Genomic DNA, 14,726 nt, shown 5'->3' with positions numbered 1-14,726 from the left:
TATGTGAAAGAGAATATATTATTATTATTATTACAGCAAGCTAAGTAACGGAGATTTAACTACAATTACCTCCTTGTAGGACCTTAACTAAACAGCAGTAGCCTATGAGAAAGCGGTAACTTGTCTGGCTCATATTCAACAGAAGACACCACAGTGAGTCACACAGAGCGTTGCGACCATAGACTGGTTGCGACCTATCCCTGCCTCTGTTTAACCAAGTTATCAGCTTCTCATTACGCCTCCCACACCCATCACTCCCAGTATTTAGTTTATGCGCCCACTGCAAACACATTTCCGTCTTTGGGTCAGTTTCTGTCAGAACCTCCCTCTGAAAGCAGCTCAAACTTTGCTGAGTTATTTTTCCACTCTGACAACATGTGCACTGGAAAATGTTCCCGTTGCGTTGCCATGACTCTGTATCCATTGGCATTTATATCCATCATCTGTAACATCGTGCTGTTTTTTCCCGGCGGGGACGTGAAGTACGCCCAAGATGGACACATTACTGAGGAGGTGAAGTACATGGGGGGACTCATCGGAGGAGGAATAATGGTGAGTGTTTTTCCTCTACTCTGTTTGTGCAGGGCGTGACTCTGGGACGCACACTGCCTTAAATTAGTGTCTGGAATGTGCAGCCTCAAAAGTATTGTAGATATGTAAACTAAATCAAACGAATAATGGATGTTAACAGCAGTGCAGTGCGCATGTAATAAGTTTAATGCAGTTTGACGTTTTTACTTTACTTTTTAACTCTTGCTTTCTTTACCAAGCTTTTTTTATTTGCATTTTTTGCAATGACTTAACCCTCTTAATGTTTTCTGTTCTCTACTTTACCCATTTCCCCCCTCTCTCATCAAAGATATAAACTTGGTTTCTTACTTCATGGTTATTTTTTACATTTCCTTTACCATATTCTTCCATTGTGCGTCATTATCTTTTAACTAGTTCCTTGTAATTTGTGCAATAACTGCTAATCAACTTGTTGTGAAAAGCGCTATATAAATAAAATGCATTATTATTATTATTATTATTACTCTTTTTCCAAGGAATAGAGCAGGGATCCTTTTTTGGATGTCCTCTAGGGTTTTCCCACTGTTTTTGTTTACCGAAATTCCATAAACAGTTGGCATTTCTCTTACAGCTATTTCCCAGAACCCACTGAAAACTGTGCAAGACCTAAATATATGACTTTGGCTTGCTCCTTGTCCTACAAGTTAAAAATTGAGTGAACATGAAGAATTGTTTTGTATTATTGTCCTGTTCCAGGTGCTGCTCCCTGCGCTGTACATCCACCTAACGGGGACGCAGGGCTGCTGTGGGAACCGCTGCGGGGTGAGTCTGAAAACACTGTTTCAGGAGTTCAGTGAAAAACGAGTGGCGAATGCTGGGTGTTTCTCAATCTTGAGTAAAGCTGCTCCAGAGCCACTATTTCAAGCATACTATGTCATCGAGTGCCACCGAAGTATTGTTCCAATGTCCAGCATACTTGGAATTCTACAGAGCCCGGCGTAGGCCTACTTCGTTTGGAGAAATGTCGAGGCTGCAAATGTGTAGACTCCGCCGTCTTAAAATCCCTACAATGCTTTGCACACAGACCAATTTCCCCAAATCTGTGGTGGAAAATGTAAGGCGGGGCCTCTCATATGAGCACACCTGCACACTTGCTAGCCTGTTCCACTCGAATGCCAGGAAGTATTCTTGCCTCGCTACTGAACCAAGATCGTCGAAAGATGTGCTACCAAGCAAGCGTACTCGAAATTGAGAAACACGCCATGTCTATCACAACTGGGCCTTCTGTAGACACACACAGGGCCGGCCCTGACCAATTTGCTGCCCTAGGCAAATTTTTTGCTGGCGCCCCCCCCCCCCCAAAATGCAGACACTAGGATTGTTTGAGACGAGCTGCGGCTCGCCTCGAAAGTAGACGAGAATAGCTGATCGCAGCCGGACGAAATAGAGTTTAGCTTCTAACCAGGAGTGCAACAAGCAGTAAAGTGAAAAGTAATGTAGGCTACACAATCTACAGAATAAAATATAGAATTAATTGAATGATGAATAAACAGTGAATGGTATGAATACACAAGATCAGGGGTCGGCAACCCCTGGCACCGTAACCAGTGGCACACTAGAAATAAGTGGAATAAGTGTGCACAATATTTAAATTGTATTGTCGGATCCTGAACGAGAGCGCCGCCAGAGCGCGTCTCCCCGTTACCTGCAGAAGGAAGCCATGCACGCAACGCAGCCCTGCTCTCTTTAACTTCAGGCGACTTTCTGCCGCTTTCCTTCGTGGTGCCGTGCTGATCGTTTCACCACGGAGGAAAGCACTTCACTAATTGCAGTACCCATAAGGAGCTGTACAAATGCCGCAGTTTTTGCGTGGCTGTGTATTTAGTTGAAAGCCCAGTGGCGATCTGCTCATCTCTCATCAAAATAATATGCTACAAAGGGGCGGACTGGCCATCTGTGTGTTGAACTTTCCTGTCGGCTCCCAGACCGTAGTCGAGGAGGGCAGAAGCAACTAGCTTCAGGTTCAATAACCCACTTTAGCTTAAATGACTGGAGAGAGGCGAGCTCTTCTTGGGAGGCCGTTGCATTTATTTAGCTGTTCTTCTGTTTCACAAAATACATCACAGACCTCTGTTTTTCTGCTTCCTCGTTTCACTTCCAGAAACTTACACACGTTCCCTCACTGTCGCTCTACCATCCACAAACACACATGCACAAGCCACACCCCTCTCTCTCTCTCTTAAAGGGACAGCGATCTCATCTCACTCTGCATGACCCTAATATCATAACATGTGTGCTCTGGAGAATCACAGAACGGACGATGGTCCTTATTATTATGCCGTTTAAACCAATTATTTAAATGTGTTTGTTAAATTCGGCATCATGTAAGTTGCGCTGACAGGTCCACACACTGCTTCCCCGCAGCGAGGCTCCCCTGCCCTCCTGCTGATAGTTCACAAGCGTCAAGCTCCTCAACCGCCCCCCCCCCCCTCCCGTTGATAATTCTCGATCGTTGGCATGCTGATACATTTTTTTTTTTTTTTTAAATGGCACTTCATATCAAAAAGGTTGCCGACCCCTGCACTAGATATATACAGCAGCCTGTGAGCAGTATGAACAACAGTCTGTATGAATATGCTAAGATATATAAAGTATGAAAACGGTAAGCAGTGCAAGTATAGTATAAAATATATAGATATGAATTTCATGATGATAAACACTGTGGAACAATGAGGAAAAATGTGAATGGAAGTGTACTGGAAATTCCAGTAAATTCCAATGTTAATAAAAGCTGTAGGCCTATATACGTTTTTTGGGAGTTTGATTTATTTTTAAATTAACAGAAATACAACATTAAAACCTATAATTGCACACTAAAACCATTATTTTAAAAAAAGAATTATTTCACATAAACCTTTTTTGTTTGTTTTTTTAACTTTCGGCGCCCCCCATAGATTGATGCACCCTTAGCATTCACCTATACTGCCTATGCCAAGGGCCGGCCCTGGACACACACACAACCGGAACCACTGGAGCACGGGCTGGAATCTTGGTCTTGCGTCTCCTAGAGATTCTTTGAAGGATCCGTGGGCCTCCCAAGGCCTGGTCATACCCCAGGGAAGGGTTAGAGGCTTCGGACAAGTCATCAGGACAACTTGTGAAAAGTTGTAGCCACTCAGGCAACATGCTCCTGAGCCAGGGCTTGCGAGCAACCTCCTGACGTGCCTCCTTCAACGCAGCCCCTCTACCCCGTCTAGATGAGGCGTTATCCCAAGTGTAAAAAATGTACTCCAGAGAGTACCCAAGACATTCCGCCTGTAGAGCAAAATAATCAGAGTCTGCTGAGTCCAAAGTGGGTCGGTTCATTCTGTTACGGTTTGCGGAAAAGGCAGGACCCAAGTGCAGACTATAAAAAGGTAAAAGGTCTAGAAAACAAAAACAAGCTTTATTTAACAGCTGATGAACATAAACATGGCACGAAAAAACACCAGTAGCACAAGGTAGCATTAACAAACAGAACTGACCGTGACCAACATGGAGGGAGACAGACAAACAATGAACCGACACCGAACACAGGAAGAGACAAGACTAAAAATACAGGGAGGGGTAATCACAAGACGAGAAACAGCCGGGCAGGGGAGGAGAAACACAAGGGCCACAGGTGAACACAATCAGACAATTAGACACACCAGGGAAACTAACGACAGGAGGAAAAACACAGGGAAAAGGACCAGACAATAAACCAGGAGGAAAACATAACAGGGAGAACAGCAAAACACCCAAACCTAGACATAAAAACGTGACATAACATGAATATCGTGACAGTAGGTAGGAAAGCATGATCTTGTAATACATGATTGAGCCTTCACAACAAGAATATTTAAAGTTCAACACCTGCAAGTTTTTAGAGCTTTTAAGAGGTTCTGATAACCTATTCCGTATAATTGCAGAAGTGTATATAATAATAGCAGTACAGGAAATAGTATGGGAACCTGCCTCAGATAAAACAAATGTCACCAACCAACCTCGCTGATGAGAAACATGTCTCGGCGGGTTTTGTGCAGCCTGTCACTCACCCTGTAAGTGTTGTGAAAAGCAGCTGTGAGAGTTGAAATGTGAGGAATTCGAGAAAAACAAAAGTCGTGCCTGTCCTCCTTAAACACATAAATTACTAATTCATCAATTGCCCGACAAAAATGTGAGCAAGGAGTGGAAGAGTAAACATGGGGAATCATTCAGTATAAATGAGCGATGTGTTGCACAGAGACGTTTCTGACCTTTGCCCTGCCTCCTGCAGATGTTCCTCTCCATTGCCTTCGCTGCGGTGGGTGTGGCCGGCGCGCTGTACAGCTTCATCGTGGCGGTGGTCGGTCTGCAGAATGGACCTCTCTGCAAAGTCATTCTGATCTGGTCGACACCTTTCAAAGACGGGTGAGGCACTTCTTTCAAGATTCAAGGATTCAAGGCTTTTATTGTCATGTGTACATAGCTACAGATATAGCAATGAAAATCTTAGATCACAGGCTCCTCCAACAGTGCAACACAATAACACTGATAACATAGTTAAAATAGTGCAAGTAAATACAAATAGAATAGAATAGAAATAGACACTGAAGTTCTGATGACATTTGTTATCAGAAGGTTCTAATAACGTTCTAAAGTCCTGATCACCAGGGCCCAGGAGTTCAAAACTTTTAATCCCTATCTGATCAGATCAGATTTGGATTTTGGGGAGTTCAAAACTGAAAAACAGGATTAGTATCACTTTCATATCCGATCAGATCAGGAAATCCAATCCAAGCTTTAATCTGGATCAAATCTTCAAAATGGGTAGTTCAAACCGACAACACAGGATTGGGATCAGTTTGATCCCAAGAAACTGGATTATCCTGATCCCACCAAAGGGGTGGATTTCCAGTGGATTACCAGAGCAAAATGTACTGTACAATTTATTTTAAAATATGTTTCAATTTAAATAAGATGGCAAAGTTTGTTGACTGAAATAATATACAATTTTTAGCCTTTATGGGAAATACATTTTATTTTTTCCATTTTTGCTCACGTTTGTGGTGGCCTATTTTGTTTTCAACCAAATGTTGATGACATAAATGTTTATGCTCATAAAAGTATCACAGCAAAGATTGTCAATCACAAATGTAATTTAGATTAAAGTAAAAATATCTTCAACAAAAAAAAAGTCCATCATCTGTCATCACCTTTCAAATAAAAAAATATAATTAAACATTATAGATGTCTCTGCAATGTGGTCTCTTGTCTTCCTTGTATTATTTTTCATATCCACTAGATGGCGATCGGTAGGATTAAAGCACTGATATTCAGGATCTAGTCATCTTGAAAAATCGTAGTCTGGATCAGGGTGATCCTATCCTGAATTGCTTTGAACTCCAGGGAGAAAAACTGGCCGACTTGTCTGATCCTGGATCACAAAAAATGGGATTTCAAAATTGGATCGGATCTGATTGAGATTAAAAGTTTTGAACTCCTGGGCCCAGGTTTTGGGAGATTACGTGTAACAGGATGATGTAATCAGGATACAGGATTAAAATGTTACTAAAAAACTAAAAAGACTATAACGTGTTTGTTTTAAAAGGAGCAGATTGAATTTCTTCTTTGTAAACTGTACTCTTCTGTAAGCTAATACTGTAAGTGTGAATCTATACGCCTGAATTTGATTTATTACTGAAGCATATGCTCATAAAATAGTGTGTGTGAGCTTAACTGTATGTATTAAAATAAACGAGCATTTTCTGTCAGCTCAGATATTATTTCTCCTTTTTTAACTGTAGTATGTGTTCATGTCTTTCTTTGTTGGTGTGTAGGCTACTGCCTGAATATGCTTCATGAAAGGCAGCTTTCCCTATAAATACAATCTCTGACAGAAAACACATTTTGATACTCAATATCTTGGTTCTTCGGTTACTAGTAATTGCAACCAAATACCTTTTTAAGTAACCCTCCCAACCCTGCTGATGAGTGGCTTCCTGTTTCCCATAGTGACCAAAGTTACCTGACTGACAGCACGTGGTGGGGCGTGTGCACCGAGCCTAAGGACATTGTGCAGTTCAACATCGGGCTGTTCGCCACCCTGCTGGTCACCAGCGGCCTGCAGCTGATCCTCTGCGCCATCCAGATGATCAACGGGCTGTTCGGCTGCCTCTGTGGCGCCTGTGGAGACAAAGGGGTAAAAACAGAAGCATAACAAAAACAATAGTAGGGTTTTATGTGTTGTGAGGGCATCCTGATGGCTCCCACAAGATTGCTGACATCCTCGTGGATTCATCTTCTTATTACAGACACATGCATTTCCAAACATTTGGTCTACCTATGTTGTAAATGTATTATCTCTTTGATTTACACACGGCATCTATTGCACGTCTGTCCGTCCTGGGAGAGGGATCCCTCCTCTGCTGCTCTCCCTGAGGTTTCTCCCATGTTCCCCTTTAAACTGTGGGTTTTCTCTGGAAGTTTTTCCTTGTACGATGTGAGGGTCTAAGGACAGAGGGTGTCGTATTGTCATACTGATATTCTGTACAAACTGTGAAGTCCTGAGACAAATGTAACATTTGTGATATTGGGCTATATAAATAAACATTGATTGATTGATTGATCCTAATTCAGACACTTCTCCGATTAGAAATGTTCAGTGGTGTAAAGTAACTAAGTGGATTTACTCAAGTACTGTTCTTAAAGGTCACCTATTATGCAAAATCCTCTTCTTCATGTCTCTTCGACATCAACATGTGTCCCCTCTGTGTAAAGAGACTCTGAACGTTTCAGGAAAAAAGATTCTCTCTCTTTTTGTCCTGACCCATTTATATAAAAACCTGTCTGAAAATGGGCTTAATGATGTCATAACGATGTTTTGGCTTGTGTAACCATTAGCCAATCAACAACCAAGGTAACCCCCCGCCCTTATCACCTGAATCTCCTCCTAGAGCACCATTGTGTTCTTTTTAACCAAATATCTCTCAGAGGTGCGTGTGGAGGGGCTCCTTATTTTCATCTAAAGTAACATACAGAGAATCAGCACTTTTGAAACAGGGCTGAAACAGAGGGGATTATGGGTAATGCTGCAATGATCTGTTTGGTGTTTGGAGCCAAACACTTCAGAGACATGTTTGTATATATCTGAGACCTATAATATATTGAAGAAAAACAGTATGATAGGGGACCTTTGAATGATCATGTGAATCTGTTAAATCTGTACAATTTTGAGATACTTGTGCTTTATGTTGGGGAATAATTTCCTTAGGTATTTAACCTTTGACACAGTTCATCGGTTTTGCCTTTCACCGTCTCTTTTCCCATAGCATTGGTAGTCTAGGGCCTTGGGTATAGCTACTCTCTCTCTTAGGGAGGGGCAGCTTGGGCACATTGTTGATACCACACTTTATGCGCACAAACTGGCATTTGATAGTTTAATGTTCAGGGACATCTCTAGAGGCCCTTCTTTTCTGGGACGTAGGTTCCCTGGCACATATTCTTTTCTATGGACGACAGCTCTAGTTAGATTCAGGGTCCATATTTGTTTAGTCTTGCTGATGAAGAATGTTGATTATTACACTCTGAACTAGTTAAAACCTCGAGCTGCAGACGAGATCTTCAGAATTTGTTTGGCAGCAGCTGTGTCACCTCGTGGCAGCAGCACATGTCTCGTCCAATTCTCCGCCTGTAACTCTATAATAAACCATTAGTGTTTGCCATCAAAGCTCCAGCTCTCCCCGTGTCTCTCTGAGTTTCGTCTCCAATGCTTCAGAAGTTTCCATCACACTTTACTAGAGTATTTCCATGTTATGTTTCTTTGTTTCTCTCCACTACAATTCAGAGGTAATGGTGTACTTCTACTCCAATACATGTATTTAATACCTTTAGTTACTTTACAGATCTGGATGAATGATGTGAAATATAATCAAGTGTTAAATCAGACTTTAGTTCCACCTGGAGTAAATTCACAAGCTACCCTGCAGTATACAAAGTCATTCAAACTAGCTGCACCTTTACCAGCTTTGAGAACACTTTAATGATCAATCATAACACATATCATATTATTCTGAAATTGACTAATCTGCACAATGACTACTTTTACTTTTGTTACTTTAAGTGTATTTTGATGCTAATACTTTTGTACTTTTACTTGAGTAACATTTTGAATGCAGGACTTTGACTTGTAACAGAGTATTCCTACACTCTGTTACTTCTACTTTGACTCGAGTACTTCTCCCACCTGTGGTAATCGTAGAGAATCTTGACTTCCTGTTCTAATGATGTGTTCTTTCCTTACAGCCGCTGTGAGTCTGACAGATGACCGGCGCCCTCTGCTGGAGGATGGAGAGAAGTGTTCCTGCTACAAGATATGCACTATGACATTTTTATACTTTTTGTGTTTTTCATGAGGCTAAATTATGCATTTTAATAAAATAGACATCTTTAATGTCTGCAAGTGTTGGTGTGCAAATGGCACAGTATTAAAAACAATATATGCTTATGATTTAATTTGAAATAAATTGTTTAAAATAAAAGACGCTCATCCAGTTCTCTGCGATGTCACATTATATTTTGTAGGAAATCGATAATACTTTCGCTTTATCTAAGTGTTTTCTTACAATAATAACAGCTAATGAAATAACACACACCATTTAATTATTCTACAATGACACCTTTAATGTAGGTCGTTTTCTGCAATGAATACCAGGATGTACAAACATGTCAGTGTCATCTCAAACACAGTAGTTAGCATTTTAAAATGTGTCCATTAACATTGAAGGGAATAGGACTGAGATTTCTGAAATGCCAACTAAGCACAGGAAAAACCCTGCACGCCAAATGCATTGTGCAAAAGGCCCATTTGATTAAAATAAGGGATATTTCTTCACTGACTTTTACAGAATGGCCACAGATAGAGGTTACACAACAGAAAAGGCAAAGCGTAGTCATCAAAAAAGGCAAAAACTGGGTTTAAAGAGATTGAAAATAAAAAAACAGTCAGTATGAAAAAACTCCTGCTGGCAGTGTTTGTTTTAGTTGAGGCTGGGGAACCCTGTTAGACTTGAGTTCATTAAAACAAATCATTTTTAACATATTTATTACCAGAATAGTTATTTTCTTTACTCTATGATTTAAAAATGTTAAAAAAAACAGGTCATCAAAACCCATTTTAGGCAACTTCAATTGATTAGTATATTCTACCTCACATTTCTAACTTCATGCATTAGGTTTATGTGCTTTAAAAGATAACCTCTCAACCTAATGGAGTGTTTCTCTGTGTACCTGCATACACAGAAAGTAAAGAATCATTTGAAATGTCTGTCAGAGAAACACGTTTCTGTGCGTATATGACTTCTTTTGAGGTAGACATAAGAAATAAGAATACACTGGAGTGTTAACATCCTCAAAGAGGCTAGTTATGGTTGCTTCTATGCTGCACATACATTTTCTAATTTTAGTATGCAAGCTGTATGCTGGCAGTAGCAATTTTGGAGTTTAAAATCAACTATATATAACACAAAAAAATAAATTAATACAATGATCTAAATACTATGTTAGAAGGGTAAGTTAAAAAAGAGATGAAGCGTGGCAGTTTTGAGGGAAAACCAGATCCCTAAATATTGAGCTTGAATGCTTCAACTGGAGTTTTGGCGAGGTTTTATGGCTGTAATACTTCACTTCCAGTTCCATCATTCGAGCTGTGCGTGTTTTAGCTGTCAAACTGCTTCATCATGAGCTTCCGGCTGACCTCGTATCCCAGGAACAACGCTCCGTTAGCAGGGAAGGTGCGCACCATGGTGGGGGTGAGACCGGAGTACAGTGCCCTCACACCTAAACAAAACAAACCACAACATTTATGAATTCAAGGTTCAAGGCTCAAGGCTTTTATTGTCATTTGTACATAGTTACAGTGTAGTTATGACAATGATAATCTTAGGTCACAGGCTCTTCCAACAGTGCAACACAATAAAACAGATAAAATAGTGCAAGGAAATAAAAATAGAATATAATAGAAATTGTGCAGAATAGTAGGGTTAGGGTTAGGGTTATTGGAATATTGATATATAAAAGTTGCAAACAGATGGATGTTATGGATGTTCTTTCAAAAGTTCAGATGTGTCTCATGGCCTGTGGGATGAAACTGTCCCTTAGTCAGCCAACCTCTCTGCAAAAACTGCTAAAACATCACAAACTGATTATAAAAACTGCAACGCTTCCCACCTTCGGTACGAGCGATGGTCATGAAGGTCTTGAAAAACCCCGTCTGTTTGCCCATCATCGACATGACCTGGATCCGAGATTTGAAGCAGTCCATGGTATAAACAACGAGCCACAGACAAGCCCCCCCAGACGCCCGCTGAACATGATGGGCATCACACCTTCAACACACACAGTAACACAATACATCAGATGAGGGAGGGCAAATATGTAGACGATAAAGAAAAGGAAAAATTGGAAGTACATCAGTAGTGATATTCATGCTCCTTTCGTCTCATTAGTATGCATACAAAGTGACAGGTGCTGTGACAGGTCACACCTACTACTACTTATGCTAATGAACCCCTTTGTTCGAGGTTTTATCACATGTAGGTGTGATATCACACACCCCTTAATTAAGTCTTTGATGTGAGGGGTGAGGTGTTATAACATGTTGGTGTAATTTAATTAACCTTTGATGTCCGTCCTTTGATGACAGTCTGATGACAGATATCATGTAGATGTGACATGTTTAAGACCCTTAATGAACCTTTGATGTAAATCTAATCTAATTAACCTTTGATGCCCGTTATTGTCCTCTCTAAATTCGATTAGTTTTAATTTGATTAGTGTTAATTAAGGCAGTCTCTTTGAATTTGTGTAAGACTCTCTCCCCCCCGTCCCCCTCTCCCCCCTTCCCCCTCTCCCCCCTTCCTGTCACCCCCCTGATTTTGCTGTTATCCTATTCCAGAAGATCGGGGGGTGGAGCTAGTAAAAAAAGAAATCTGCTCAAACTAAATAAAAAGCCACTCATTTTCACTCACTAAGTCACCTAAAACGTTCAAAAAGTTAATGGCTAAGAGACGCATCGATATGGGTTTAATCAGCGAGACTCCTGTGACAACTTACCGCCATCCATCGGGAGCGCCAGTCAAGAAACGGATGCAGCATCTGTGCCGGGTTCAGACCCCTCCGTCTGAGGCTCTTCGTTAAAAATGGAGTCTGGATGTGTGAGACTGTCTCCCCGTCCCCCTCACACCCCTTCCTCCCCCCCTTCCTCTCCCCCTTCCTGTCACCCCCTGATTGATGTTAGTGAGGACTCGAGCAGCGGTGTTCTGAATCAGCTGCAGCTTTCTAATAGATTTTTTTGTTAGACCTGTGAAGACACCATTGCAGTAGTCCAGTCTACTGAAGATAAAAGCATGGACAAGTTTTTCCAGATCCTGCTGTGACATTAGTCTTTTAATCCTAGATATGTTCTTTAGGTGATAGTAGGCTAATTTAGTAATTGTTTTTATGTGATTCTTGAAACTCAGGTCAGAGTCCATGACTACACCTAGATTTCTGGCTTTATCTGTTGTTTTGAACATTGCAGACTGAAGCTCAGCGCTAACTTTTATACGTTCTGCCTTGGCTCCAAAGACCATTACCTCAGTTTTGTCTTTGTTTAATTGGGGAAAAGTTCTGACACATCCAGTCATTGATTTGTTCAATGCACTTACTCAGGGTTTGAATTGGAGCATAGTCTCCTGGTGAAATGGTTATGTAAATTTGTGTGTCATCTGCATAGCTATGGTAACTTATTTTGTTGTTTTACATTATCTGAGCCAGTGGTAGCATGTAGATGTTAAAGAGAAAAGGCCCCAAGATGGAGCCTTGAGGAACCCCACATGTCATATTTGTCAACTGTGATTTGTATTGACCTATAGAAACATCGTTTTTTCTGTCCTTTAAGTAGGATTCAAACCAATTTAGAACTGTTTCCGAAAGTCCCACCCAGTTTTCTAGTAGGTCTAGTAATATGTTGTGGTCAACAGTGTCAAACGCAGCACTGAGATCTAATAATATTAACACTGAAGTTCTGCCACTGTCTGTGTTTAAGTGGATGTCATTGAAGACCTTTACAAGAGCAGTCTCAGTGCTGTGGTTTGGACGAAAGCCTGACTGGAACACATCCAAACAGTTATTTAAATGCAAGAAATTACTCAACTGTTGAAAGACTACTTTTTCAATGATTTTACCTAGAAATGGGAGGTTTTATATGGGCCTGTAATTGTTCATCACTGAAGCGTTTAGATCAGGGGTCACCAACCTTTTTTAGGATGAGGCCTACTGGTGCACTTTGAGCACAACATGAATTTGTGGATACAGCTCTCAACACTCAAAGGGAGCTGTATACTTTTCAATAATCCAAACATCTTTAGAATATGATCACAACCAATAAAACCAATAACAAATCATTTAAACTGGTTTACTCTTATCTTATGTTACCTAGTTAGCATTATTTCTTTTTATTTATGCATATTTGACTAATCACTCCCCTTTTAAACTGTTTTTTTTTTACTGTTACTAGTACACATTGGAATGATTTCTTACTTTATCTATATTAAAAAGATAAAGGTGCTCTCTCTCTCTCTCTCTCTCTCTCTCACAGAGGCTGTGTGCTCCTCCGTGGCGATGACGGCTTGCATTAAAAAATAATAATAAACATATTTGTAAAGTGGGGGGACACAAACAGGATTTCGAAAAGTGGGGGGACATGTCCCCCCTGTCTCCAGTTGAAATTACGCCATGCGTGTGTGTGTGTGTCAGGTGCAATAAATGTGCAAGTCACAACACACAGAGTAAAACTCTGCCACTCATGTGCAGTATAGGCTGGCACGACTAGGCTGTGTTCAATGGGGCTGATGTGTTGTATAGAATCTGCCAGAAGGGAAATCACGGTCAAACTCCTTTATGAAGCGGGGAGATGCCACATTGCTTTTCTTCCCGACTGCAACGCTGGTCCCGCAAATCAAGCAAGAACGTGATTGGTCGATATTCATTGTGGGGGTGGCGGGAGGAGGGGTGTTAAACAGGGGCGGTGGGTAGGCTACTGTAGGCTAGGGAAGGCTAAATAAAAATATAATTTATAATGTTTGTGTCTTTGACATTAGCGCTGCTATGCGGCCACCTGTGCCCTGTACTACGAAGCCAGTTCAACAGACCCTGGATATGTTTGAGTTATCTTAACTAACCCTAACAAACGAGATCTCGCTAAGCGGTCCTACGACGCTGGTTCGTCAAGCCAGGGTTTCTCTCTCCAGCTGAGAGGGCGGGGGTTAGCTACATTTGACCAATCACAAACATGGACAAGTGTAGCCTACTGACAGCGCAGCGTCATACTTCATTAATGAAAAGTAAACTAATATTAGACAAATATGAACTTTAAACATCCATGATTTAAACATATAATCCAGGATACAAGCCACATAGTTGCACCTGCAAAGTGAATATAGAACTGGTTACAAAATACATAAACTACTGAGTCTTTGAAAGCGTACAGTTTTATGATATCACTGCCCCATCTATAGACACGAGTGGATCTGACTTTTATTACATTTGAGTTGAGTGTTTCCTTAACCTAATGTGTTGGTTAAAATAACACTTCTGCATAAAGTATGTGACAATGTAAGTGTTGCACGGTCAGATACGGCTCGAGAAGCTGACTCAGATAAGGAAATATACAGTGACGTGCGGTGAGCTTCATGGCTGGTGAGGCACTGACTCTTTCAGAGTCAGATTTACAAATATTATATTTTGACCTTAATCAAAAATATTTGGTTATTTTCAAAAGCTTTTTTAGTCTGATGCTTCGATTCATTTTTAACAGACCGTTCAACAAAAGGATACCCAAAATCTAAATATTGGATTGTTCTTTCTTAGTAAGATCCCATTTTCATTACAATTGTGGTCTTACCTTGACTTGAAGATGAAGTCCATGCTCTCCTTCTGGACAACAATCTATTCGTTTTTTGTAAAAGTCCTCCTTATCTTCCTGTAGTTTCAAAAGTCTAGTTTGTTGTTTATGTCTACCGTCTCTGCGTAGAATAACAGTAGCAACAAGAACCTGTGGGCTCACGTGCGCCCCCTTCAGTGCGGCAGAGGTTATGGCTGCCTCTCCTGCTGCTTTTTTCATTGCCGTTATATGATGAGACCAGCGAGCCTAAATATCATATATACGTTAAATAAGT

At 40.8% G+C, this 14,726-nt stretch overlaps 2 protein-coding genes across 2 annotated transcripts; one reads left to right on the top strand and one right to left on the bottom strand.

The window, feature by feature from the left end:
* The first annotated feature begins 207 nt into the window (after positions 1-207).
* Positions 208-9,065, top strand: LOC307019402 (transmembrane 4 L6 family member 4-like). Its single transcript, XM_079650265.1, has 5 exons — positions 208-552; positions 1,267-1,332; positions 4,808-4,941; positions 6,526-6,712; positions 8,815-9,065. Exons 1-5 carry the CDS (start codon positions 376-378, stop codon positions 8,821-8,823), a joined length of 573 nt encoding a protein of 190 aa, XP_079506391.1. The 5' UTR covers positions 208-375; the 3' UTR covers positions 8,824-9,065.
* Positions 9,066-9,151: 86 nt separating this feature from the next.
* On the bottom strand, positions 9,152-14,726 carry LOC307019403 (mitochondrial ornithine transporter 1-like). The gene is made up of 3 exons (XM_079650266.1): positions 14,453-14,726; positions 10,738-10,895; positions 9,152-10,347 (listed from the first exon to the last, which is right to left on the bottom strand). The coding sequence occupies exons 1-3, from the start codon at positions 14,473-14,475 to the stop codon at positions 10,226-10,228; spliced, it is 303 nt and encodes a 100-aa protein (XP_079506392.1). The 5' UTR covers positions 14,476-14,726; the 3' UTR covers positions 9,152-10,225.

This window comes from Notothenia rossii, assembly GCF_949606895.1.
Source record: "Notothenia rossii genome assembly, chromosome: 9".
Lineage (NCBI taxonomy): Eukaryota > Metazoa > Chordata > Actinopteri > Perciformes > Nototheniidae > Notothenia > Notothenia rossii.
Note: the sequence above shows the minus strand (reverse complement) of the source record. Positions and strands in the feature narration are given on the sequence as shown.